Raw genomic sequence first — 27,157 nt, forward strand, 5'->3', positions numbered from 1 at the left:
CCTTTGGACTAAAATTAGCTTTTTCAGGAGGAAATCTTTTCAAAGCTGGTGGAAGGATACTTCACAAAAAAAACATTAGTAGGGGGACTGGAGGATTCACACACACCTATTTTTTTTTAGATTTCAAACAGGTGGAAGTGCTGCACATTTGTATACTGTCCATATTTATTTATTACACATAACATTGATCCATGTTTTTGTGTAAATGTGAGGACTAAGGCAACATTTTCCACTAAACACCTCCTAAAATATTAGGCAAAACTATAATATGCCAAGAAATTCAGCCCTCCCAACACTTAAATACGAGAGTTTTCAGGGGGAAAAGCCACAGTTTGCTGCTGTGAAGTTGCTTCCCTCTCCCAAACATCTCAAAGAATAAGTCACAATAGGGTGACAGCCAAATTTCTACTGAAATAAACTCAAGAGACTCCAGTTCAAGCACTACCACGGTGGCATAACACCTACTCCAGTGTGTAAATGCTGTGTATCACACAGCTTGCTTCGATCGCACAAGGATCCCATCACTGATACCTGAAGTTGACACACTGTAAATTGCAACGGAATGAGAACTAGCTTTACAGTCAACTTTATACACTGACCTTTCCTCCTTCGGATCATTTTTTTCAACTTGTTATCAGCCAAGTCCTGATAATCTGCAAGAAAGCAAAGTTCCTGCCAGTATCTGTGTTCCTGGGCTTCAAAGCTTCAGCAACAGCTTCTTCCCGTGACTTCTTTGGGAGCAATGAACCTGAAGCAATCGCTGACCCACAGCCAATGTTTTATTTCCCATTTCCCTCCACCCCGGGCAGCTCTGGAGCCCGTCCATGGACATGTGCCACAGGAGGCCTCTACCAGGGGCCTGCCGGTCCTCACCAGGGAGCTGATGCTGTGGGGTTCACCTGCGGGCACCGCGAACCCACGCTCGCCATTAAACATGGATTTTCCTTTTATGCGTTTATTAACTCAAAAGTTTTACAGTCGTATCCAGTGCCGGCCTCTGCTCCCACTAGACGCCACCAGCACCTCACGCTCACACCAAGGAGGGGCACCAGGCGCTGGGCTCTGTGGGGCCCTCACTGATGCGCACCAGCGGCGGGGCCCTGTGCGCTCCGTCACCCTCGGGGGACCTGCGGCCCCACAGCTCAGCACCCACAACAGGGTGTGTGGGGCCGCGGACAGACCGGCCACACGCCGCCATGACACCCCCGCCCCCGGGCCCGGCGCGCTGCGCATGCGCAGCACCGCGCCCCCGCCCTGCCCTTCTGCGCCTGCGTTCCCCGGCGTGCGTCCCCGACGTCATGAGGTCACTTCCGCCACTGTCGTTTCCCATAGCAACGGGCGGCGCGGCCCGGCGGCCCCGCTCGCTGCCATGGCCGCGGCGACCCAGCGGCGGCAGCGGTGGCGCCGGGAGGTGACCGGCCCCGTCCCGCACTCCTTAGCTGTGGTGAGAGGCCGCGCCGGCGCGGGTGGGGTCTGCTCCGGTCCGCGGTGGTGCGGGGTCCTTGGGGCGCGCACCCCAGCGCGGTGCTGGTTGGGGCAGGGCCCTCGGAGGGGACCCGGGAGCGGGGTGGGCTTCTGAGGGGAGCCCGGTGCTGTGTGGGCTGAGGGCCTTGGGAGGACCCGCTGCCGCGCATTGCGGGTCCCTGCGGGAGCCGGTGCAGCCCCACCGGTGCGGGGGGTACCTGGTGGAGTGCAGTGGTGCGTGAGGAGGTGCTCAGAGCCCCGGGGAGCTGTGCCGGAGAGGGAGTCGGCTGGAGGTTACCCGTGGTGAGGATGTTTGTTCGGTAGGTGTAAAGCAGATTCTAAACACTCTCTTGGATGTATAGGGTAAGGTGTAAAGCAGACCGTAAGCACCCTCTTGGATGTATAGGGTAAGATTTAAGCTGTAGCCTGGGCAACAGAGAAGTGCTGGCACCTGAAGCCATTTTATGCTCTTGTACTGATGTTGTGTTCTTCAAGGCAAGGCTTGTCAGGATTTTTACCCTGAACTCTCATCATGTGGTATTACGTGCTTACTTGGTCGTGAATTCAACTTAAAACTGATGAGGCCACACTTTGAATCCTGTGTTCAGTTTTGGGCCCCTCACTGCAAGAAAGAGCTTGAGGTGCTGGAGCGAGTCCAGAGAAGGGCAACAAAGGTGGTGAAGGGTCTGGAGCACAAGTGTGATGAGGAGCGGCTGAGGGAGCTGGGGGTGTTTAGTGTGTAGAAAAGGAGGCTGAGGGGAGACCTTCTCGCTCTCTACAACTACCTGAAAGGAGGGTGTGGCGAGGTGGGGGTCGGTCTCTTCTCCCAGGTAACAAGTGAGAGGATGAGAGGAAACGGCCTCAAGTTGTGCCAGCGGAGGTTTAGGTTGGATATTAGGAACAATTTCTTCACCAAAAGGGTTGTCAAGCATTGGAACAGGCCGCCCAGGGCAGTGGTGGAGTCACCATCCCTGTAGGGATTTCTTTCTTCTCAGAAAGGATCGTTAGCCATTGGAAGGGGCTGCCCAGGGAGGTGGTGGAGTCACCATCTCTGGAGGGGTTTAAGAAAAGCCTGGCCATGGCACTTAGTGCCATGGTCTAGTTGCCATGGTGGTGTCAGGGCAATGGTTGGACTCGATGATCCCAGAGGGCTCTTCCAACCTGACTGATTCTGTGAAAAGCTGTGTAGATGTGGTGCTGAGGGACATAGTTTAGTGGTGGGCATGGCAGTGGTGGGTTGACAGTTGGACTCGATCTTAAAGGTCCTTTTCAGCGAAGATGATTCTATGATTCTAAAAAAAACCCGCAGAATAACTGATTATATTTTCACCACTGACATGTACTTTCTGTTACAGAGACCCAAGCATGCTAAAGATCAAACAAATGAAAATCGTATCTTGGCCCGCAGAGAGAAAGAAGACGAACTCCTTGAACGTGCTAATTTATTTAAGCTCTACAACCGGTATCGCAGCATCTGCGAGTGGCAGCAACGCAACGAACACAAATGGCTACACTGCGCTGTGCAGAGAAAGGTGGATGCGTCAATGCAGGAGTACCTGGCAAGCACTGATGAGAGAAGAGACAGGTAGCAAACAAGTAACTAATACCAGTATCTGCCTTACTATTTTCAACTTAACTGTATGCTTAGAGGAATGACTACAGGGAAAAACACTCAGCAGAGCTCAGCTTTGTACGTTACACCGTGTGTTGTGGCGTGGTTTAAAGACTGGACATGGCACTTAGTGCCATGGTCTAGTTGACATGGTGGTGTCAGGGCAATGGTTGGACTCAATGATCCTAGAGGGCTCTTCCAACCTCATTAATTCTGTGATTCTGTGGTATTAATTATTCCTCAGAAAGCATAGCCACGCTTGCTTGTTGGTCAAGCAGCAATGTAAAGCAAACTAGCTATTGGGCTCTCATTACTAGTACTAGTCGGTGAGCCAATCACTAGAGATCTGTATTCACAGCAACTAGTACAGTTTAGGTGGCATTTAGAGCCTCGTCTGCCAAATGCAAGATAAAAGTAGTGTTATAGCACTTTCATTGCTTGATTTTTAATGAGAACAAAGAGCACTTTGATAGAAGTGTCAGGAACTGTAATTGTTGGGTGTAACTGAAGGTTTTGTTGCAGCCTCGTTAATGTTTAGCTTCTCAAAGTAATACTTTGCAGCACAGGCAGTTGAAAAAAATATAATTTTTGAATTTTCTGAAAAAATCTCAAAGGTGAAGCATGTTACTGTCTCAAAAAGAACAGAACTGTGCTGTGCTGATCTTGGAAAAAACATACAATTTAATTTCTCAGTTATTCCTCCACGTTAAGTGACTTTGGAGCTGTGAAGGTCATCAGTTTGGTATCCCAGACTGATGTGTCTTCATAGGAATTGTACACCAATTTCAGAGGATCACTGAGATTGGAAAGAACCTCCTGAGATAATCTAGTGCGACCCCCTGCTCAAGCAGTCACCTAGAGCAGGTTGCCCAGGACTGTGTCCATTTGGGTTTTGCTTGTCTCCACACATGGAGACTCCACTACCTCTATGAACAACCTGTTCCAGTATTTGACCACCCTCACAGTAAAAAAAAAAAATCAAGTGTTTTCTTGTGTTCAGGTGGAATTTCACATGTTTTAATTTGTGCCCATTGCCTCTTGTCCTGTCACTGGGCACTACTGAGGAGAAGCTGTCTCCCTTTTCTGTGTTCCCTCCCTTCAGGTATTTATATACATTGATAAGATCCCCCTGAACCTTCTCTTCTCCAGGCTGAATAGTCCCAGCTCTCTCATGAGAGGGAGATCTTTTGGAGAGATTCTCCTTTTAGGAGAGATGCTCCAGTCCCTTAATCATCTTAGTGGCCCTTCACTGGGCTCGCTCCACTAAGTGTGTGTCTGTCTTGTGCTGGGGAGCCCAGAACTGGACCCAGCACCCCGGATGAGGCCTCATCGGTGCTGAGAGGAAGGCTCAGCTCCCTTGTCTTTCTTGCAGTGCTCTTCCTCATGCAGCCCAAGATGCTGTTGGCCGCCTTTGCCACAAGGGTGCATTGGTGGCTTATGTTCAGCTGTCTGCCAGGAGCCCCAGGTCCCTTTCTGCAGAGCTGCTTTCCAGCCAGTCAGCCCCCAGCGTATACCAATGCACGGGGTTATTCCTTCCCGGGTGCAGGATTTTTGTTGAACTCCATGAGTTTTGTTCTTATTTAGCTGCTTAAGATCCTCACGATGTCTTTGCAAGCACTCTTGGCTCAGTGTGTGCTGAAGAGAGTGCAATTTCGTAGCACTGTTGCTCATGCAGTAGCCCAGGCATACCATTACATAAAAGTGAGAGTGGTTTCCCAGAGGCCACTGTGGCATTTGGGCTGGAATTAGTGAGTTTTGGGATTCTTTAGCCCCAGGTTTCTTACTGCTAGGCTTGTAAATTGTTTAAAAATTGCCAATTTGACTTCATTTTCTCATCAAAGATCTTTCAGGATGAAGTGGCTTATGGAGTGATGCTAAAACAACAAAAGGTAGTTTGAGAGAAGGTACAATTATAGATGCATAGAGAGGGGTGGTAAATACCAGGGAGGGATTATGCTGCAGGATAACAATAGTACAAGATCAAATTGATATCAACTGGTGACGAATGTAGTCTGGAAATTAGAAGAATTTGTTTAATGAGGGACTGAAGCTGTAAAGCAGCATTGGGAATGGGCTTGTAAGATAAGGAGCTTAAATTGTGCCAGGACAGAATCACTCCTGTTGTGCTGTAAGATCCCCTCCATGGGCACAACAGGAGTGATCCCCAAGTTAAAATTTGACACTCCCTTGGATGTTCACTTCTTTGGCATTTGCCAAGAAGTGTTGAAAGGAGCCCAGTACCCGTTTTGCACTCATAAGAAATAAACTAGAGCTTTATCATTCAACAGAAGGGTTGTTTTAGCTTTTATTTAAATGTTTTCATTACAGGCTTCGTGAGCTTCTGGAGGCAGAGGAAAGTAAGTACTTTGCTGAGATAGAGTCACTTGAAGAAACGGCACTGGAGAAACAAGAGAAAATGAGGGAGCGAACAAAATTACTGAGAGAGAAGAGAGAAAAAGAAAGACAACAGCTGGCGGCTGAAAAACGAGAGCAGCAGTTCAGGTATCTTATAAACTAGAATTTGGGTTAAGTAAATACAAAGAGGCAATTTAACAACAAGGTGACAGTAATAAACTGAGGAAGGAAAGATGAATGTGATTGAACTAAGAAAACAAACAACATTAAGGGGATTTGGATAGAGGTGTGTGAGCTTTGCCAGAAGTTGGAAGGCCACAGCTATGTTGAATGCAGTGGAGCAGTGTTGTCTTTTTCTGACTTGTGATGAAGGGGTGCAGCCTCTAAAGATGAGGGATCCACATTTGCAGTGCTGTCATGCTCAGTGAAGCGAGGGAAAAAAATCATTAATAGAGATGAAGGCAACAGGTACAGACAACTGTCCTGTCTCCGTTGATTTAAGTGTTGAGATACCATGAGAACCTTCTTCCAAGTGTAGTGCGAAACTCCTCGTCCTGCGTGGTTTTGTAATTCCTCATTCTGGCGTATTTCAGCTTTATACTATTGGAGTGAAAAGGGTTTGTGGAAGGTTAATCTGGCCTAAATCATGCTTATTAAGCTAATACATCGAAGATCCTTGAAAAGTTAAGGTTGTCCAAAAAGACAGTGTTTTTATTTATTGTGTACTTTTCAAGAGTACCAGCTGAAGCTAAGGTTTTAATGCAACCTCAAGTTCTGTGCCAAATCTTCCTGGATGCTGAGCTTGGCAACATCTTTTGAAGTCGTTAAGATTTGCAAGTGCTTATCAGGCCCTGAGGCCTTGGCATGAAATCTTGACTTGTTCAATTCTTGGAAATCTGTTTTTTCTGAGGAAGGGCTGAAAATAATGTTAATGTAATTTAATTGTAATCATTTGAAGTGTCTCTTCCCAGTCTCCCACAGTGCTGTGGAAATCCACAACACCTGCTTCTCAGTGCGCAGAGGCTGGGGATAAAAATCAACACTTGTGTGTAAACTCTAATTAACTAATTTCACAGATAAATGTTGGTTTCTTAAATGTGGGGTGTATTGACTGAGACAGGTGTTAAGGCACTTATAAATCCGCAAGCTGGCTTTAAAATACAGCCCTTGCAATTTACAGTTCCTACTTTGTTCCCTACCCACACACAAAGTGGTTGAAATTAACTTTTAAAATTGTTTAGAGGAGACACTGCTGGAGTGGCTTTTATTTTGTGCTTGTAGCTTGTCTAACATACCAAGGAGAAGGGATTCAAGCTTGTGATTTAGACACCTAAAGGTAGGTATCTGAGGGTTGGTATCTTTATATTCTCTGGGCATCTGAAATCATGTTCTGCTCAGTAGATCTTCACTGAGATCAAGACAGTTAAAGGAACCTCATGTGTCCCTAAAGTAGGCACATACTGGTCTGCCACCTGAACCGCACCCTAGCCTCCACTGACCATATTGATTAGGTAGGAACCTAATTGATTAGAATGGGAGTTTAGCTCACATATAGACCCCGGTTTAGATGCCTAATTTCAGATATTGCAATGGCAAAATGAACCCCACCAATGAATCTCATCATCTGGTGGTACATACTTGGACTTCCATGCTGCAGTTGCCTGTCTTAATGTCTCAAGTCTTCTTTCTTCCCAGTACAATGCTATTGATACGTGGTTCACTCACTCTCACAGAACCATTCCCATCATCCTTCTACGTTTCCCAGTCTGCTCTTGGATCTAGGTAATATTCATGCCACATAGTATCCCATGAAAAAGCGTGGCTGGAGCTTTACTAGATGGTGTTCTGCTGGCTGCAGTATTTTAGAGGGTTTAGAGGCAGCGAAACCATCTTTCTTCACAGCTGTTGTGAGTGGCAATCTTGGAGTGTCTTTGCAAATGAATCTTCATCCTACAGTGCACAGAGTCCTTCTCTTTGACTGTCCTGATGTAATATATTTCCATAGTCACTTTCTCACTCTGTTCCTCTAGCTCTGTCTCTTTCTACTTTTAAATTAAGTGCCCTATTAAAAAAAACAACTTTAATAACACCAGCTGACAACAGTGCAACTGTCTGTCCATCTCTTTCAGATGCCAGGTATCTTTCTTCATACATATGCTTAATAATATTTTGAAGTCTTTTCTTCTCTGTCCTTTTGCAATGAGAAAGTCTCTACTGTGGTGATCAATTCTGATTAGATTAGTAACTTCTAATACCTAAATATGAATGTATTGTCTTTAAGTGGCCCCAAATCTATTTTTCCTCACTGTTAGCTGTTACTCTACCTCCTAAACTATCCTGGTCCATGCAGAGATCTGGGAGCAGGCTTTGCTCAGGAAACCAACACTTACTGAAGATCCACGACCAGAAATCCATAATTGTGTTGCAACCTGTTGTCTAGGGCAGTGGTCTCCAAACCTTTTTGATTGTGCACTCCTATCAGTAAAAAAATGTTTAGCACTCATCCCTAATATATTTACTTATTTATAAATTATATACTTGTACTAGTGTATAATGTACATTGCAAAACATATGCAAAAATAGAAGTTAAAAGAGGGTGAGGTGAAGATGAAATAAACACTGTTTTTATTTTTAATGTAATAGATTAATGCTACAAAACATATTTTCTTCCCGCACCCCAATGAATTGTCTTGCACACCCCACTTTGGAGACCGTTGCTCTAGGGCACACCCAGAGGAGCCCTGGGAGGTCATTTCAGTAACTGGTGGATATAACACCTGATTTTTTTTGTTTCTCTTTGTGAATTTACAACTTTTTGAATGTCTTTTTGGAAACCTAATACAAACTTCTTTATATTTCTTCTAACTTCAAGCAAGGTGCTCCACTCTTTTGCAGGTATAGCTTCTCAAACCTGAGCTATAGGAGCCCCTATAGCACTCCAGTATGTTATTCCAGAGCACTAAAAGGCCATGTGGGCTGGATTTGGAGCTGTAGCCTGAACATATAGATTTAACAGCTTCTCAGGAGTGATGTTAGCCAGGAAGAGTCCTTTGTCACGAGGTGACAGAGGGGCACAGTCCTTGGACCACCAGAGTCCGCTGGAATTCCTTTTCATGAAGGGCTACAACGTGTATGAGAAGATATTCATCCAGTTTTAGCCCGAGGCCATGTTCATCGTTGGTATCTTTAAAGAAAATTGCAATGTCTTAAAATTTGCATAAAACACATATTACATCCTCTTTCTTGTGATAACATCAGAAACATCCATGGAGAGAATGTTGTTATCACAGCAACTCTGTGCTGCAGCCGTAAAATGGATAAATAACTGGGAGGCGAGGGGAATAAATGCAGTTTCTGGCTTTGGGAAGTGGCTACATCCAGGCACAATTTTCACTTTAAGAAGCTTAGGATAGCAAAGTGAGGAAGAAAAACAGCCATCTGGGGGAGCAGATGTTTATAGGTTGCTGTAAAAGCTGCTTTGAAGGAATTATTTTGATGAAATCAAGCAATTACAGGGTTATTTTCTATTAAAATTCTAACCATGCCCAACTTTTATTTAACTTTTCTTCCCTGCTGAGAATTCAATTAAATTCAGATTAGTTTATAATAATGAAAAAGAGTAACTACTTCTTTATTCCTTCACTGCTGAGAGAACTTTGAACCCGTTGTATTAAGGTAATACAGTTATTTCTAATGGTGTGCGATTTCAAATCTTAATAATGGCATGTTTCCCTCAGAATATTTGAGAAATAAGTTTTGATTGAATGCTAATTAGTACTGTAGCCTTTAATGATCACTAACTACTACCCAGGAGTTGGAAGATAGATCCCAGTGTTAAAATATAAGAAAACTGGAGATGATATAGGGTGTTTGTTGACCTGTTTGAAGGCAGGGGCACCTCTTGGAGCACATCACTGTGCTGCTCTCTGCTTTCCTTGTTGGGACAACCAGTGGATGAGTGGTCAGAAGGTTCCTGATTAATCCAAGGAAGTAAAACAGCCATCCCTTGTCACTAGCCTGCACTGCTGTCTGCTCCTTCATTCCTGTATTTCCTCATGCTTCTCTTCTGCAGACTTGAGCTGAGGATGGTTCCTCATCCCAGGGACAGTTTCTCCTTTAGAGGATACAAGCCCAGCTCTCAGAAGAACACAACGTTTGGTTAGAGGATGTGGCGTGTCCTAGGGCTGGGGGAGAGAAGTGCAAAGTGTGGGGGGCTTTATCTTACAGAGACTTGGTGTTGACGAAAGGGGACTTGGCAGATTGTTGTTGTTTCTTCTCAGTCAGGAACAGTTAAGAGGTTAGAAATGCCTTCTGGATATCAAGTAAAATGAGATTTTTTTTTTTTTCATGGCATTTCTTTCCCTTTTATTGTTTGTGTATAGTGCTTAGTGCCTTTCACCACTGTCTCCATGGCATTAGGTGCTTTACAAAGAGAGGATGAAGAGAGAGATGCCCAACCGTGTCCTGGGCTGCATCCCCAGCAGCGTGGCCAGCAGGTCGAGGGAGGGGATTCTGCCCCTCCCCTCTCGTGAGACCCCCCCTGCAGTGCTCTGTCCAGCTTTGGGGCCCCCAACAGAAGAAGGACACGGAGCTGTTGGAGCGAGTCCAGAGGAGGCCACGAAGATGCTCAGAGGGCTGGAGCCCCTCTGCTCTGGAGACAGGCTGAGAGAGCTGGGGCTGTTCAGCCTGGAGAAGAGAAGGCTCCGGGGAGACCTTCTAGCACCTTCCAGTACCTGAAGGGGCTACAGGAAAGCTGGAGAGGGACTTTTTACAAGGGCATGGAGTGATAGGACGAGGGGGAACGGTTTTAAACTGAAAGAGGGGAGATTTAGATGAGATCTGAGGAAGGAATTCTTTGCTGTGAGGGTGGTGAGACACTGGCCCAGGTTGCCCAGAGAAGCTGTGGCTGCCCCCTCCCTGGCAGTGTTCAAGGCCAGGTTGGATGGGGCTTGGAGCAACCTGGTCTGGTGGAAGGTGTCACTGCCTGTGGCAGGGGGTTGGAACTGGATGGTCTTTAAGGTCTCTTCCAACCCAAATCATTCTGTGATTCACTCCAGAACCTTACATCTGAAATGTGAGGCAGCAAACAGTAAATGCTGACAGGAAGAAAACATGGCGAGACCTCTGCTTCTGCATGAAATTACAGGTCAGGCATTGTGTTCTTTGGCTGTATCTCACTCCTGCAGCACTGAGGGAGAGCGAGGTGTAGCAATCCTTCCCCTCTGCAGTCCCAGCTCTGATTTTGCGCTGCTCTGCTGTAAGTTGGCCTGGTTGGGTGGCTCTCGCTGTGGCACTGAGAACAGGGTCAGGCTGGCTCTTGGCACTGTCACTTTTTCTGCCTGTCAGCAGCTTGTTCAGCTGGTTCTGAACTGGAGGAGTTTATAAGCCCTAAGTGATTTTTATTAGGCTGGCTTAGTATGGAGTCTTATTGGTAGAGCTTTGGAAGATCTTGTAAGCCAACACATAATTATTACACACTGGTGGTTGCCTCAACCACATATTAATGATACCAGGAGCTGTGCTTGTTAGCAGGAGGTGAGCGGGAGGTGACGAAGGAGCGGTGTCAAGTAAAGAAGCCATTATTCTACAGCGTAATCTTCCTAGTTTTAGGGCAGAAATGAGTTATAGAACACCAGTCACATCCTCTGTTGCTGAACTCTTTCCCTGTTTGCCTCATTGCCAGTGGATATAGCAGTTCACCTCAGGGAGAGGCCAAATTTGCGTCATTTCTGTAGCCTCCATGGAGGTGTGAACCCATGGCCCCAGACAGAGAATTATTAATTATTTATTATTTCTATTCTCCTATTATTCCATACCTAATATTCTCCTATTAATTCTATACCTGAAACCCAGGTCAGGGAATACAGATTTGGATTCAGATGGAGACAGCAGCTATGTTGGACTCAGGAATCATTTAGAAAAGTGAAGACTTGGCAAAGGCAGATCCTTAGCAAAGCCACACAACATGAAAAAGCAAACTGCCAAATATCTGCTTTTAGTGCTGGCAAACTTAACTTTGCTTTTAAGTAAAAAAAAATATCTTAGGCAATGGAATTTATTCAGATTTTGTTTCATTGCTGTGGTTATGAAAATTAAATCATAGTATTTCACATTGCACAGGTAACTACTGCTGTCAGGTAGTTGTTCAAGATTCAACGCTGTCTTCTGATGTCTGCTATGAATTTCTATATAGCATTGCAATAATCTCTAGAAGATGTTTTCATTCAGCACGAAATCGTGAGATATCTTGTTACTTCACAGCGTTAGTGTCTGCCTGTCGCACATCCTTAGAGCTTACAGATCCTTAACGCTTGTAGATCTTCACCATGGTCTGCTAGTTTCATGTTTTGATTTTATGAAAATCTGTATCCTGGTTATAGGACAGAATTAAAACTGCTCGTATATTCAAATTAAATATTGTTTGATAGCATAAGTTGATCTCAATAGTGCTTTGTTTGTAAAAATAAAAGCAGAAGCTCTAAATAGTGGCATGTTCAACTGAAGATAAGTATCTGCTTATGTGCAGCTCAACTGCAGTGAGTAAATGGAAGCTGAAAGCTGTGTTACTTGTTTGACTTTCTACGTTGCCCAGACTTTTATTGCAACTTTTCTGAATTATCCCACAAACCTTCATTTAAAAAATTAATACGTTTCTAGTGGTTCCTGTTCAACTGTGTAACGTAAATTTCCGCTCTCAAAGTATTTTCTGAATACGAATGAGCTTTCAAGTGACTGATAAACCTATTCTAAGTCTTCATTTGAATAAAGAGCAACGTACATGTTTGAACAGGTGTAGTGTGCATGTCTTATATGTTAAAAAAAGTATAGATCTATACAAACCCCACACAACGCATGTTCCAACTACATATATACATTTTATATAATATACACGTTGTATATATAACATTTAAATATTGTGCATGTATATATAGATTTATTTTTATAAATGAAAATATAGGACCTGCTTTTCAACTCATTAATGTAAAAATCTCCATCAAATCAAGCTCCCTGTGATTCCTTAGGCCTCACAAGGAGTCAGTGCCAGACCAGGTGTAGAATTTGGCATCCTGAGCTGTAGTCCTCCAGCAGTTACAAGCTGGGAGCCTCCATCCATCACACAACTCCAGACTTGCTTATTGTTTTGAGACTTCTTCTTTTTCACTTTTATGTTGGCTTTCAGAGAACAATGCGAGGAGCTTCGTGTACACTGGATAAAGAAACATCAGAAGGAATTGTGTGAAGACCAGCGGGTCCAGGTAGCTCTGAAGGAGGAATTGAAAAAGCAAGAGAAGAAGGAGGAGCAGATGTTTGCAGAGCTTTGGGAAGAGGACAGGTTGGCTAAGGAAAAGCGAGAGGTGGTGGAGATGCGGAAATGGACACAACAGAATCGGGAAATCCTGAATGTGCTCAGAGCCCAGGTCGCAGTGCTCAGCGCTCACAAAGAGGAGGAGAAGCAGCTGAAGGAAGAAGAGGCTCGATTGCTGGTAATTTCCATATCATTCTCAAGTCGGGGTCCTCCTAATGATAGGCTTACTAGACATTTAGATTAATCCATACCTTATTTGTATCTTCACTGATTCCATTAGTATCTGAGACTGTCCTATTATGCTAATCCTCTTCTCCAGAGATGTGGCAAATGCATTCCTGTTTACAGAGGGAAATACATCTTTTGAAACTGAGCACGTAAAGGATTTTGGCATTCAAAGCCTCTCAGAGCCTTTGTGGGAAATGGAAATGGTTTTAAGCTTTCGCCAGACAGCTTTGCAGTGTTCTGATATCTAGTTTCCTGCAGGATAGCTAGTGAGTCTTGTGTCCCAGCTGTAACGGGTAACACCAGATCTCAGACCATGATATGTTTAATCATCACGGTAAGTGCGCTGGGAGGGAGCAGCAAGAGTGTGCTACTCCCAGAAGGGAGGGTGACCCAGGAGCTGAGGGTGACAGCAGGGCAGGCAAATACACTGTCCTCCCCGACAGGAGTCCCATGGTACCCGAAGGAACAGAGCAGAGCAGGTCTGCTGACAGTAACTGGGGTCATCTCACAGTCCAAACTGCTCGATGAAGTCCAACATGAAGCCAGGAAGCCAAGTCAGCAGGTCTGGGTCAGGATTGTCCTCAGGCACAGGCGTTGCCTGCAGCGTAGCTCACGTAGGCACCAAAGGCGAGAGACTGAGCCTAACTGCAGCTCCCAAGCGACTCCTCTCAGCCCTTTCTCACACTGCTCTTTCCCAGCTCTGATCCAAGGCTCACCTCGGGGCTGGCTGCCAGCACAGGCAGCCAAGCCCCTGCAGGGAGGCTGCAGCGCCTGTCGGTGCCCTCAGGACCCCGACACACACATGAGGAGACACATTTCTGTGAAAAATCCCAACTGCTGATGCCCCAGCTGACTGAACTTCAGAATCTACATCCTTTTTTTTTTTTTTTTAACAAATTAGCAAGCAGTGCCTAAGCTCTCTCACCTACTACTGCTGGCTGCTGTTGGGTGCCACATTGCGGGAAGCGTTTGGCTACCTTGGCCCAAGTGTTCTGGCCACGACCCTCTTTTTTTCTCCCACATCTCTTCCCAGTGTAGGCTCGCTGTAGTTGTGCCGGCTTTAGTGAGCCTTCCTAGTCCACAGCATTCTGTGTTGACTCTGAGTTATGGGAGACTACTTAGTTCAGACTTGGTCTTCATTTTGCAGCTATTTACATGTAGCAAGTGAACGATCACCCAGAGTACTCTGTTAGACACTGGAAGCTGATGTTGGCAAGATAAATTCTCCACTACTTTTTAAAAATAATGACAATAATGAATCTAAAGCTCTGAAAATCCTGGCTGTAAAACAGCAGAGTCGTTATTCCAAGCTAGACTGTAACGTTTCACTTATTTAAAAACATGCAGAATAAAATTATTTTCTTGTAACAACTTTTAAGGCACTGCCAAACCTCGCAGGCAAAGAACACTTCTACTTAACTGGCCTTGTCAGAAAAAAGCTGTTAGATAGAGGACTTTGTAGCTTTCCCTGAAGACAGCTGCCTTGGGCTCCGTCAAGGAGATAAATTTCTGGTAAAGTGGTTTAGTGTCTGGAAAAAAGCTTCCTTCAAAGGGTCCATAAAGGAGAGTTTCTGTATTGAAAATGGGATGTAATCCTTTTTCAGCAGGAGATGTGACAGATGGCCTCATTACGAGTTGCTCAGTGCAGAGTTGGTAGCCTCTCATGATCAGGGGTTTCATCTGGGTGAAGGACATGCTATGGACAGCGAAGTGTCTCTCTAATGGTTTCTTCTGGTTGTTGCAATAGAAATAGATTATTTGGTGAAGCAAAACTTGCACCTTTGCCACGCTAGACCATATGTGTGCATCAAGATATCTCAGGCTGGATGACAAAACCGAGACAGCAATTTTTGCATTAGCTTTTTATTAGCTGTTACTTACATTAGCTGCTTTCCTCCCCCTCTGTCTTTTCTCTCCCTTTAAAGAGTTGTGATATCATGAGGTGATGGAAATCATGTTACTCTGGCTGTCGTCTCACAAGTGTTAGACGAGTTTCTGCCGTAGCACTTTGGTCCTGGCTTGCAGGTGGATGGTTGGTAACGATTTCTTTGTACATTTGTAGTGTTGTATTACCTCACCATGTAAACTTTCACAGAGTAAGCACCATGGAGCCCATCCTTGGCTACTCATACGACTTCACTGACGTCAGAATTCAGCCTCAGACATGTCCCAGCTTGCCCAGTAGACTGCAAACTATTCCCAGTTTCTTTTGGCTTTGGAACACTGCAAGAATCAGTGGGTGCTGTATGTCCAGCATAACAAGTTGTGGTCCTTAGGAAGTGCAGCTTGTGATTCCGTATGGGGAAGATGAGACATGCTGTTTATGACAAACCTGCTGATACATTTTAGAAGATTTATTCACATAATCAAAGAGATATTTAATTTTAAAACAAGTTAACAAAATCTGTCTATACCTTCAAGACAGCTGAAGCGTTGTTTCTGAGCCCTGTAGATAAGTTAATGATGGTCACATACTGTTTTATGACTATGTTTGAGGGCAGTTGTGCTTGAAAACTTAAAGTGCGGGATGTTCAGGAATTATGCTGTTACTTTATTGATGCTATTTTGGGATTTTTTTTGGCTAAATAATCTTGAATGTACACATACCTGTTTGATCTTGAATACACGTTTGCTAATTTTCATTGTTTCTTTCTTAAGAACTCAGCTTTACTGTCTGTTTTTCTGTTCTTTCCAATATAAAGTAGAATGAAGCCATGGAAATTCACTAGCTGCTCATCAGAATATAAAGATACAATTACTTACTTTATGCAGCCTTATGTTCACCAGAAATGCCGTGCTCTGAACATCCAGCACAGACATAGGACAGATAATATATGCAGAAACAGGGTGAACACGTGGCTCTGGTGTTGGTTAGTGGTTATGGCTGTGTGTGAAGGCTTGGATATAGATCATACGTGCTGCAATGGTACTGATTTCTCCAAAGAGATGACTGTCTATCCACTTGAAATATTTGGAGTATATCAAGCATTCCAGTGTTTTGGTGTTGAAGTGCATGTGATAATTAAAGAAAAAATCCTAATTTCTAACGAATTATATGCTAAAATAGTCATGCTTTAACAGGTCTAATGGATGACACTAATTCTCTGATGTCAGCAAGTAAGGCTTTAAATATTTATCTTTGCTCTTCCATCTTCCAATTAAACTAATTCCAGCCATCACCTAGTTTGAAGTTATGCAATGATTTTACAAGCTGGCTGTTTTTACCGTTGTAGGAAGAACAGCAGCAACTGCTTAAGCTGGAAAACGAACAACTTCAGATGGAGAAACTACGGAGACAGAAGAAATGCAGGGATACATTGCTCAGTGCAGCACGGGACAAGCAGCAGCGTCTTAATGAAGAAAAAGAAGATGAACTTGCCCTAGAGATGAAGATCTTAGAAAAATCTCTTCAGGAACCGCAGGAAGACACTGAGGAGAAAAGAAAAAGAAAAGTAAGGGCTGAAGGTGTTCATTGTGAATCTGTGGGGCAATACCTCATCTGGACTAATTTTGTGGCCCTTAGTGAACTGCACAGTATAAATGAGATCGGACACAAGCCCTTTTCTCTGAACAAGTTCATTCTTTTGTTGCACAGCCTGTTGCTTCTCCTCCTGCCAGTGCTCTGCTGGTCTGAAGCAGCCCATTATCTGTTAAAACCACAGCGAGTGCTTTAAAGCGTGCTTTGCAATCAGCCAGGCTACCAGGCTAGACAAAAGGGGGCTCTCAGGAAATCCTGGAACCTTGTCCCTCCATGCTGATTTCATTGTGTATAAATCACCTGAGCTTTTTCATCCTTATACTGCATGGATGTCATGGAGGTTAGAAAAATATTGTGTTTCATGGACCTGATTTATTAAATATTTGTAACTGCAGAGGAAAGTAAATGTTTAATTTACTTAAAGAGAGAAGAGAAGGCTCCAGAGAGACCTTCTGGCAGCCTTCCAGTACCTGAAGGGGCTACAGGAAAGCTGGAGAGGGGCTTTTTACAAGAGCATGGAGTGATGGGGTGAGGGGGAACGGTTTTAAACCGAAAGAGGGGAGATTGAGATGAGATAGTAGGAAGAAATTCTTTGCTGTGAGGGTGGTGAGACACTGGCCCAGGTTGCCCAGAGAAGCTGTGGCTGCCCCCTCCCTGGCAGTGTTCAAGGCCAGGTTGGATGGGGCTTGGAGCAACCTGGTCTGGTGGAAGGTGTCCCTGCCCGTGGCAGGGGGTTGGAACTAGATGGTCTTTATGGTCCCTTCCAACCCAAACCAGTCTGTGATTCTATGATTTATTCTAATTCATTAATACTAAGAAACAGTTTTAAATCTTTAATAGCTGGATATATAGATGCAAAACCTCACGTTAAATATCTTGGAGATGCCATGAAACCATGGATGTGTTTGTCACTTCCTAAATTTGAAACAAGTAGCTTGTCCAACTTCAGCGTGAAAATGAGTCTCAAGGTAACTTTAAGAGAGAGCAGGGAGCTGCATTCATTACTGTGCTCAAGGTATTTAGAAGCTCCTGTAGGTTAGGAAAAACCTGTTAAAATCTTGGCACAAAATCAGAGGAGGTGATATTTGTTATTATTTATTATTGCATTTATAGATCCCAAGGCTTCTAATGCAGGTGAGGGTCAGCTGTGGAAAGTCTTTGTAAAATGTCTGTGTTTGTAGGTGGTTGAGCTGCCCTGGGGGTAGAGATCACTCTCTATTTGTTCTGCTCTTATGCTGTTGTCCAGGCGCTGTTGACTGGCCAGGAAGAAGATTCTGCCCGGCTTTTCCCCATAACAGGGTTTGGGATGGAGCTCTAGGCTCCCGGTTCCCACACTGTCCACAAACCACCACTTCTCTTCAGGTTTTGAAAGGCTTTTTTGAACTCATTTACTCCAATCTGCACATGTCTCTGTGTTTGCAGCAAGAGCTGTTGAAGGAGCAGCAGACTTACCTGGCACACCTGGCTCAACAGCTGGAGGTGGAGAAACAGCGAGAAAAAGAAATGGACAAGGTCCTCGATGAAGACATAGCGAAGGTTTGGGCCAAGAAGGCTGAGCAACAGCGATTAGCAAAGGAGGCTAGAGAGCAGCTGCTGAAAGATGTCCTGGGTACAAGACAACGGCAGGTAGAGGAGAAGCGTAAGTATTAACGGCTCGCTGTCTGTGCACCAAACCTCCCGCGTGAGTGCAAGTCTTGGCAAAGGCAGAGGGAGCACAACACTGTGCTTTTGGGAAGTCTAGCCCAGCGTGCACAGGCTGGATGGTTGAGTGGACAGCAGTGCTACTGTCTCTCAATCTGCTTCTGAAACTTTACTCCTACAGGCATTCCTTACAGTAATTTCCCACTGCTATCACCAGAGCAAAGCCTCATAAAGGAAGGATTGCGTGAGCAAGCAATCATTATTATTAATTATATTATGATGATGAAGTTCTGAATGTGAAATCTTTTCTGTTCTGAGTGGATGAAAAACACAGCAGCTGAGAATGCACTTGCCATTGTTTGTGTGCCTCTTCAGAAGCAACAAAACTCAGGCTTGCTATTTAGGTTACTTGGCTTGAACACAGTCTTGCTGTCCCTTCAAGCTTAGCAGTGCTGTTATCTTCTGAAAGTAGGTTGGTGGTGGTTTTTTTTTTACAGTGCAGAGAAATGCAAAGGAGCAGGAAGAACTCGCTCAGGAGAGGAAGTTATTAGCTGAAGCAATCGCAGAACTCAACCATATAGAAGAAAAAAAATATGCAAGGTATTTTTCTTTTATGCCATCGGTTCATTTCATTGCAGATCAATCTTTTAAACTTGTGAGCAGGCTAATTCACATTTTCAGATAACCCTAAGAGCACTGGGTGGGCTTTCTTCTGTTCAGAGGGGCTCTGCTCCGAACTGCTCAACAGCAGCCCTGTTACATTGCAATTGATATTAAATCACTAATTCTGATCTCATCATACAAATAATGGGGTTTCATTACATATCCTTGTTTTGGTCTTTTTGAACCATCATGTGACTTACATCCATCATGTTTATTAAATGCACCCCATCACGCTCTGAGCTGTTGTTAGGAGTGGCAGAGGTCTGGGGAGGAGGGTTAATGAAAGGTTAGTTCATTACTTACCAAGGAGAACAAGTGCGATCAGGCTTATTGCTTAAACTCCACCCACACACATCCCTTAAACAATCATAGAGTCAGCCACCAAGACACCTGACTGCTCCATGTAACCCAGCTGTGGGGGGTTCTCCTCACCTTACAGTTCCTTAGGGTGAGTATAGTTACACGCAGTAGCTGAAACGTTCCTCTGGGTGTCGTGCAAAGGCTGGGGCAAAGGGCCTTATTTCACTTACTCAGTGTCCCTTTTGTACTCCTTTCCTTTCTCCACACCTGCCTGTGGGAGATGACTGAGTAGCTCCTTCCAGAGCCAGTATCTGTTGTGTCCTCTGATGGCTTTACTGGTAACGATCTCCTGGCTACAGCAGCAATCACACCCTTCTGAAGGAAACATGCTGGGCTTCATTTGGGATGTGCTTCACTTGGCAGAGATGGCATTGCCTGGTGTCAGCAAGCACGGCGTGGTTCAGCTGTGTTGCGTTAGCACACAAGTCTTGACTAGAGTGTTGGCATTTTAAGTGTCTGTGGGAGTCTGTGTGACTCCTGCTCCAGAAGTGCCTGAACACGTGGGTAGACTTCCGCTGCTTCTCCAGAGGGTAGGGAAGGTCATAGATGAGTCTTGAGGTAGAATGGAAGAATGATTTCTCCTGACAGCCATTTCCTAGAATATCAGTACAACGCCACAGCAGGAGCCTGCACCCTGCCTTCCCCGTTGGCAGGAACTTGTAATCTTCACAGTGAGGGAGTGGAGACTATCCCTGGAGGGATTTAAAAGCCATCTAGATGTGGTGCTGAGGGACATGGGTTAGTGGTGGCCTTGGCAGCGTTGGGTTAACGGTTGGACTTGATGATCTTAAAGGTCCTTTCCAACCAAAATGATACTGTGATTGTACCTTGAATCCTGTGTTCAGTTCTGGGCCCCTCACTACAGGAAAGACCTTGAGGTCCTGGAGCGAGTCCAGAGAAGGGCAACGAAGGTGGTGAAGGGTCTGGAGCACAAGTGTGATGAGGAGCGGCTGAGGGACCTGGGGGTGTTTAGCCTGGAGAAAAGGAGGCTGAGGGGAGACCTTCTCGCTCTCTACAACTACCTGAAAGGAGGGTGTAGTGAGGTGGGGGTCAGTCTCTTCTCCCAGGTAACAAGTGATAGGACGAGAGGAAACGGCCTCAAGTTGTGCCAGGGGAGGTTTAGATTGGAGATCAGGGACAATTTCTTCATGGAAAGGGTTGTCAAGCACTGGCACAGGCTGCCCAGGGCAGTGGTGGAGTCCCCATCCCTGGGGGGATTTAAAAGCCGTGTAGATGTGGTGCTGAGGGACATGGGTTAGTGGTGGGCTTGGCAGTGCTGGGTTAATGGTTGGACTTGATGATGTTAAAGTTCCTTTCCAACCAAAACGATTCCATGGTTCTGTGGGGTGTAAGGCTGCTGCAGCAGTGAGCCTGAGCTAGGAAAGGGCTGAGGCCCCACACTCACATCTCTCTCCTCTCACCACCACTGTGAGGGGCAGGGAAAGCACGCTGATGACAAGGGGCTGTTCTTGCTCATTTTTTTTTTTTGTTAAGCACTGATTGTGCAATCTGCTTTGTGAGATACAACAGAATGCAATTAATTCTCTGAAGCAGGTCAGGTTAGCAGGTAGCATTTGGTTAATAATAACCTAAAAGGAGTTTTAAATGTCCAAGGTTGAATGTGGACAGATTAAATAATAACAATAATTGAAAAATTGTTTATTTTTTCTACCCACACTTCGTAAATAAGCTGTTCATATGTCATTTCCAGAAAAGTAAAGGAAGCAAAAGAATACCAAGAGCAACTCAGGGCTCAAATTGCCACTGATCAACAGGCCCGTGATGCTGAGCAAGAAGAGAAGCAGCGAGAATATGAATCGAGTCTAGAAGCAGAGCGAGCTTACCAAGAAAGGATACAGGACATTCTAGTAAGGCCTTGTTGGAAACAAGCAAAAACCCACCCTTTCAGAAGACAACTAATGCCTTACTCTCAAGAAGATGATTCACTATGATATTTTAGCTCACTCAGTTGCCTTTAAAAACATTTTCTAAGGGGTGTTTATAACTGGCTCGAGTTAGCGGACCCCTCTCCACTGTGATGCTCAAAATACTTAACTGGAAAATACAAGAAATATAGTATTCTAAAGGTTATTTTTTCCCCTATGGATTATTTTTTTGACAAAATGACCACTCCAAATCCAAGCATTTGATATTTTAATACAAGAATACTGTATGTTCTCTGCAGTGTATTAATGTGTTATGATGACATGAATGATAATGTAGGCGCTTTTTAAAATCTGCACACGGAAAATCTGTACAAGAGTTTCAGTAAACTTTTATTAAAATGCCTTTCAAACCTGCAAATATTTGCAAAATCTTTTTTTTTCTATTTAGACAAAAAGCACTTGGTGACTCGTCTTCGTTTTCCTTGTTAAATATAAAACCATGAATCTAATTTTAGTATGGGATGGGCAGTAAAAAGCTGATCTTGCTTTGCATATATTCTGATAGCTGTGGAATATCAGACTCCCAAAGGTAGTCTGTGAGACCTCTGCTTGGACAGAATGAATTGTGCAGCACTGAAGTTATAATTTTCTTGCCAAAATGGTTATTATTTATTATTTTGACGGCAACTCTGCCTCTTTGGACTGCTTTGGATTGCCACCAGTGCCATAGTCTGAGCACACAGAATGGGGGAACCAGAGCACCAGCAGTATTTTAAGACAGAGCCACACAAAAAATGGCCAGATGTCAGCAGGAAGGTCTCAGAAGGGTTTTGGCAGTGGGGAGAGGGGACACCTCCTCGCTGCTCTCTCTGCCCCCCATGTTAGGGGAGGAGCAGAGGGACATGAGGACAGGCGGGAGCAATCCAGCTTCTTTCTCCCCGTGGCATTGCCCTCCACCAGCTCCCTGGTGTGTATTTCATTAGTTTTTTTCCTCTGCTTTTCAGAGGAGGGAAGCGAAGAATCCATTTACACCCTCCTGTCCTTTCCTCGCTCCTAGACTGGGGCATTCAGAAATATTTTCTCTTCTTCCTCACATTTTTCCATTTGAGCCTTTGCTGCTGCTCACCTGCAGACGTTACAGCTTCTACCATCTTTCCTCCAGCCCCTGCTTTTCCACCCCTTTCTTCTCCAACTTCCATCCCTCACTAAGCACCTTTTCTACCTTCTTCCTCCTCCCTACCTTCCCTTTGGCTCCCTGTTGGCAACTACCAGGACTCTCTGTGTTTTTGTTGGGTGGGAGTGTGAACGGATATGCTGGGATTAGAGCCAAGGTCTCCCAGGCCTCTTGGACTGAATTGGAGATAAACTGCCTCCACAGTCGCCTCGTAGAATCGTTTAGGTTGGAAGAGACCTTGAAGATAGAGTCCAAGGTCTCATCTTCGTGGTTTAAAGCAGACACCACATTGATAAACGCTTCTTAGCCGTACGGCTTTCTCCACAGATGTTTGTGAAAGGCCAGGTAGAGATATATTAATCTGAAACGATATCAAGTGACCTTAACAGAGCAACACAGCTAATTACGTGTGTAAATAGTGGAAGAACCTGGCTCTAAGATGTTGCCCTGCTGAGGGGCACAGCAGTGTGGTGGGGCTTTATCCTTGCTTACAGACAAAACTTCTCTGAGAGCAGCTTCCTGAGACAGCAGGTGGAAGAGGGCCAAGTTCACCACCTGCTACCATCCAGACAGAGCAGAGCGGAGCCTCTTCATGTCTTGTTCCTTGAATTGCTTAAATCCAAATAGCTTCTGTCCCCTACAGACATCAAGAAACATTCCTAAATGGGAAAACATTAGAAACTGTGAGAGGTGGGTTGTTAGTTGGGATGTCTAGCCCTTACACAGAGCTTTTCAGCAACCATACAGAGGACTTCAGAGCTGCTCCTCCTCCTATTTTGCAGGTGGGAAAGGCCATCCCAGATAACAGCAAGAGTTTCATCACTCCAGAGAACTCAGGTAGATCTCTGCTCTCACCCCTGGGTCAAATTGGCAGAATGATTAAGAGATTAATTTCCTGGTCTACCGCAGACTCCTGGTGTGGCCTGCGCAAGAGATGTGGATTGGTCTTTACTGCTGTGACCCCCTCTGTGAGAAATGAACATAATAGCACATCCACAATTCCAGGATTAATTAAAGTGTGTTATTAAAGGCTGTGACACTGTCGTTGGGTACATCCAATGTGAGAGACAAAAAATACCACACTGGTGAGCTCGGTGAATTTGAGCCATCCAGACCATAATAAATCTTTTTTTAATAAAATAATAACTCAGAAGAGGTGGGCAGAGCTATCAAGCATTCATAAAGTGTCTGAGCTCCTGTTCCTGGAGGCAAAATTCCTCTGCGATGAATGTTATGTCTGCACAAAAATAAGAGATTAGACTGGAACGGGTTTGCCTTGAGCAGAAATAAATTCCCAGGGGATAACAGGCAACCAAACATCCTGAGAGAAAACTTCTTGTCGATGAACGTGTTGCTGGGCCTGACCTCTTTGCTGTTGAGTGCTTTGGAGACTTCAGGTGGGTCTAGAATCACAGAATCACAGAATCAGCCAGGTTGGAAGAGACCTCTGGGATCTTTGAGTCCAACCATTGCCCTGACACCACCATGGCAACTAGACCATGGCACTAAGTGCCATGTCCAGGCTTTTCTTAAACCCCTCCAGAGATGGTGACTCCACCACCTCCCTGGGCAGCCCATTCCAATGTCTAATAACTCTTTCTGTAAAGAAATTCTTCCTGATGTCCAACCTGAACCTCCCCTGGCGAAGCTTGAGGCTGTGTCCTCTTGTCCTATCGCTAGTTGCCCGGGAGAAGAGGCCGACTCCCACTGCGCTACAACCTCCCTTCAGGTAGTTGTAGACTGCACTAAGGTCACCTCTGAGCCTCCTCTTCTCCAGGCAGAAGAATGGATAAAGCTCACAGCAGGCTGCTGAGCAGCTGGGTGGGTCAGCAAACACCTTTAGAAGCATCCTCTCCATGCCCCGAAGTAAGAATGATTTTCTGTGTCACGACTGAAGAGTTTTTTTAACCATGATTAGTTCCCCTGAGTATTTGAGGGATCCCGGAGCCAAACCATCTATTAAACCGAGAGCACAGGGACACCGCTGGTAAGTGAAGCAGCCTGGTCTGTGGCTGGGTGACCTCTCCCTGCACCGAAAGTGAGCAACCCAAAGATGAAACCACGGGCATTTAAAAACCAGGCAGTTACAGCCTCTTCTTTTATACATGTACTAGAGTTTCGCAAAATACGCCTTCCTGAATTTTTTTTGTTACATTTTTCATGTTGACAGGGGAAGAGTGGAGGTGTAGAGCGTGTTGGTGACTTGCCTGTGGCAAAGCCAGCAATGGCTTGTCCACCATCACATCTTCCCAGACCCACACCAAGGTTTGCACCCCCGGCACTTGCCAAGCCTTTAAGACTTTGTTCATAATGGCTTTTATAGTGACCCCAGGACTTCCCACGGCAATGCTTTCGGGCATGCAGAAGGTGCTGAGCTGGGGAGCGGTTCCTGGTGCCCTGTGGCACGGTGCTGGCTTGGTCCCCGCTCCCTGGGACTGGGCTGCAGGCTCCTGGGGTTGTGGGAGCACCTTCGGGGCTGGAGGCTTGCTGCAAAGCTACATCCAGCTTCAGACAGAATCGGTTTTATTTGCAGGAAAATCCTTCTTTGTTAATTATTCATTGCCTTAACCCCTTATTAATTATTCATTACTTTAAAACAGGTAGGAATACTTGCTGCAGAACCAGCCAGTGCAACCACGCTCAGCGAATGGTGACACTGCAGCCCCCGCCAGACCCGAGGATCGTGCTCAGCCGTAGCACGTGGTGACCCCCGCATGGCCCAGGAGGAGGGAAGTCCAGAGTCGAGGCCTTTGGCACAACTCTGAAGGCAAAAGCTCAGGACCTGGGGTTGTATTTAGCAACAGCCAGCTCAGTCCTGATGACATTTGGAGCTGTCAGAACTGATGCTCCGTATTTTTGCATCACCTGCCACCGTGCCCCGCACAGGTGGTGTCACGTACAAGAGACATCCAGAGAAAGCACAAATCGTTCCCTGCAAACCTTAATACACACACAGGGAGTTTAAAGTACTTTGAACTGTGCAGATGATGCCCTTAATTCTCAGGAATAAGGTTGACTCAGCTCTTTTTTTACCCCTGGTCACCTGCGCTCTCAGTGGGAGATCCTGCTGCGAAGTATTTCTGCAGGGGGTTTCAGGATGGGGTTATCAGTGTTAACCATAAAACGCTATTTAGGACACAGTGCTTGTTAAATATTATGATCAACACAAGTTTTGATTCCCAAGTGGAAAGAAGCTTCTGCCTTCCGATCGAGATGATTTCCAGCAACTCAGCACTTAGGATACACTCCAGGGGTTTCGTATGTATTTTGGGGTTTTTAGTTTCTATCTTTAATTAAGGTTTAGATTAATGGAAAATCACACATGGCACCAGCTGGTATTTCATGGGAATGACTGTGCTCTGCCTCTGGGCTATCACTGCTCCCCAGGCTTCGCTGAAACCTTTGCTCCCGGTCGCGCCGCTACTTCCCATTTTGTTTCTACGGTTGATTTAATAAAAGCAGAGGAACAAGTTTTGTTTGCCCGACAAAGCTATCTTGGAGGCTTTGCAGAGATAACGCCGTCAAATGTGTTACCCACGGTAATTTCTAGACAGGGTGTAGGTTTTCCTCCCCTTCTTTACTCCTTCCCAAGCTTCCCCCAGAGCCACCTGCAATTTATTTAGATTCACCAAGGACATCAGAGCTGGAAAAGAGAGATTATCTGCGATGCTGGCTGTCCTCCCACCACATCCCTACCAGGCTCTGGGGTGGCTAAGGAAAAAGATGCCAAAAAGTGGGGGGGGAAGTTTCACCCTGCCAAGGGACGAGGAGCATAGTGAGATGCCACCAGCGATCGCTTTGGAGGAAAGCTGTGGGTGCCCTGTGAGCGGCACAGCCCCAAACCACAGGAGGAGGGATCCTTGCTTACAACTGTGGCAGAGGATAAAGACGTTTTCTGCCTGCTTAGTTAATATGCAAAATATCTTGAACGATAATGAATAGCAATAGTGATCAATTAGGAATACTTTGCGCTTGCGTCATCCTTCTCAGGCTCAAAAAAAAGTGCCTTGTCAGCACGAATTGAAGCATGGGGTGCTCCCGCGGGATGGAGGGAGGCAGCGTGGCCATGGAGCGACAGGCTGGGGGCAAGTTTTGGCAGTTTCTGCCCCAGAAACAATCCCTGACATCGCTGTAGGCCGGAGCGATGCACAAGCAGCGCCCAGGAGCAGAGTGTTGGTGGTGGGAACCCAAACCCACCTCTGGGCAGGAGAAGGGAGAGAAAAACCTATTCCTGGTGCGTTCCTTGAGTGTTTTCAAGTGGGCAACGCGGATTGTCCCGGGCACAGGCGCGTCCTGGCGAAAGACACCCTGATATCGGGGTGATCCCCGCTGGCTCGGGGGCTGGTGACGGTGGCAGAGCCCCAAACCTCCCACGTGAGGCTTCGTTATTTTTCCTCCATGGGAAAAGAAGAAAAAGAAGAGAAGAATAAAGGAATAAAGAACCCCTGAAACTCAACAACAAACACGGCGTGTTTCAGCACCTCAAGGCAGCGAGGCGGCTCCCTCAGGCTGGCGGGGGGACCCTGCCCGGAGCTGGGAGCAGGAGCCGGGGTGGGCTCCAGGGGGAGTAAAAATGTGTATAAAAAAGAGCTTTTTAAAAAATAAATAAATAATTTAAAATAATAAATAAAGTAATAATAAAGGGAGACCGTGAGGGAAAGCGCTGCTTCCCGCCAGAGAGGGGCTGAGGGGGCGGCGGGGGCGCGGAGCGGGAGAGCCGAGCCCAGACGAACCGAACCGAGCTCAGCCGAACCGAACCGAACCGAACCGAACCCAGCAGAACCGACCCGAGCCCAGACGAACCGTCCCGACCCGACCCGAGCCGAGCCCAGCCGAGCGCAGCCGAACCGAGCCGAGCCCAGCCGAGCGCGGCCGCCCCGCCCCATACCTGAGCGGGGCGCGGCGGAGGCGGAGCGGTGCTGCCTCCTCCTCCTCCTCCTCCTCCTCCTGCCTGCCGCTCCCTTCCCTTCCCCGGCCGGCGGCGGGTGTA

The 27,157-nt window shown here is 45.9% G+C and overlaps 1 protein-coding gene across 1 annotated transcript; it reads left to right on the plus strand.

The window, feature by feature from the left end:
• The first annotated feature begins 1,347 nt into the window (after positions 1–1,347).
• On the plus strand, positions 1,348–21,411 carry CFAP53 (cilia and flagella associated protein 53). The gene is made up of 8 exons (XM_068423719.1): positions 1,348–1,444; positions 2,820–3,049; positions 5,405–5,578; positions 12,612–12,915; positions 16,199–16,417; positions 17,866–18,082; positions 18,582–18,684; positions 20,819–21,411. The coding sequence occupies exons 1-8, from the start codon at positions 1,370–1,372 to the stop codon at positions 21,057–21,059; spliced, it is 1,563 nt and encodes a 520-aa protein (XP_068279820.1). The 5' UTR covers positions 1,348–1,369; the 3' UTR covers positions 21,060–21,411.
• The last annotated feature ends 5,746 nt before the right edge of the window (positions 21,412–27,157 follow it).

Source organism: Nyctibius grandis, chromosome Z (genome assembly GCF_013368605.1).
Source record: "Nyctibius grandis isolate bNycGra1 chromosome Z, bNycGra1.pri, whole genome shotgun sequence".
Taxonomy (NCBI): domain Eukaryota; kingdom Metazoa; phylum Chordata; class Aves; order Nyctibiiformes; family Nyctibiidae; genus Nyctibius; species Nyctibius grandis.

What these genes read in the sequence shown, in the direction of transcription:
- CFAP53 (XM_068423719.1), top strand. Translation starts at nt 1,370, where the DNA reads ATGGCCGCGGCGACCCAGCGGCGGCAGCGGTGGCGCCGGGAGGTGACC. An exon ending in ACTGATGAGAGAAGAGACAG is followed by an intron (nt 3,050 to 5,404) that starts GTAGCAAACAAG and finishes TTTTCATTACAG; the next exon opens with GCTTCGTGAGCTTCTGGAGG. An exon ending in AAACGAGAGCAGCAGTTCAG is followed by an intron (nt 5,579 to 12,611) that starts GTATCTTATAAA and finishes GTTGGCTTTCAG; the next exon opens with AGAACAATGCGAGGAGCTTC.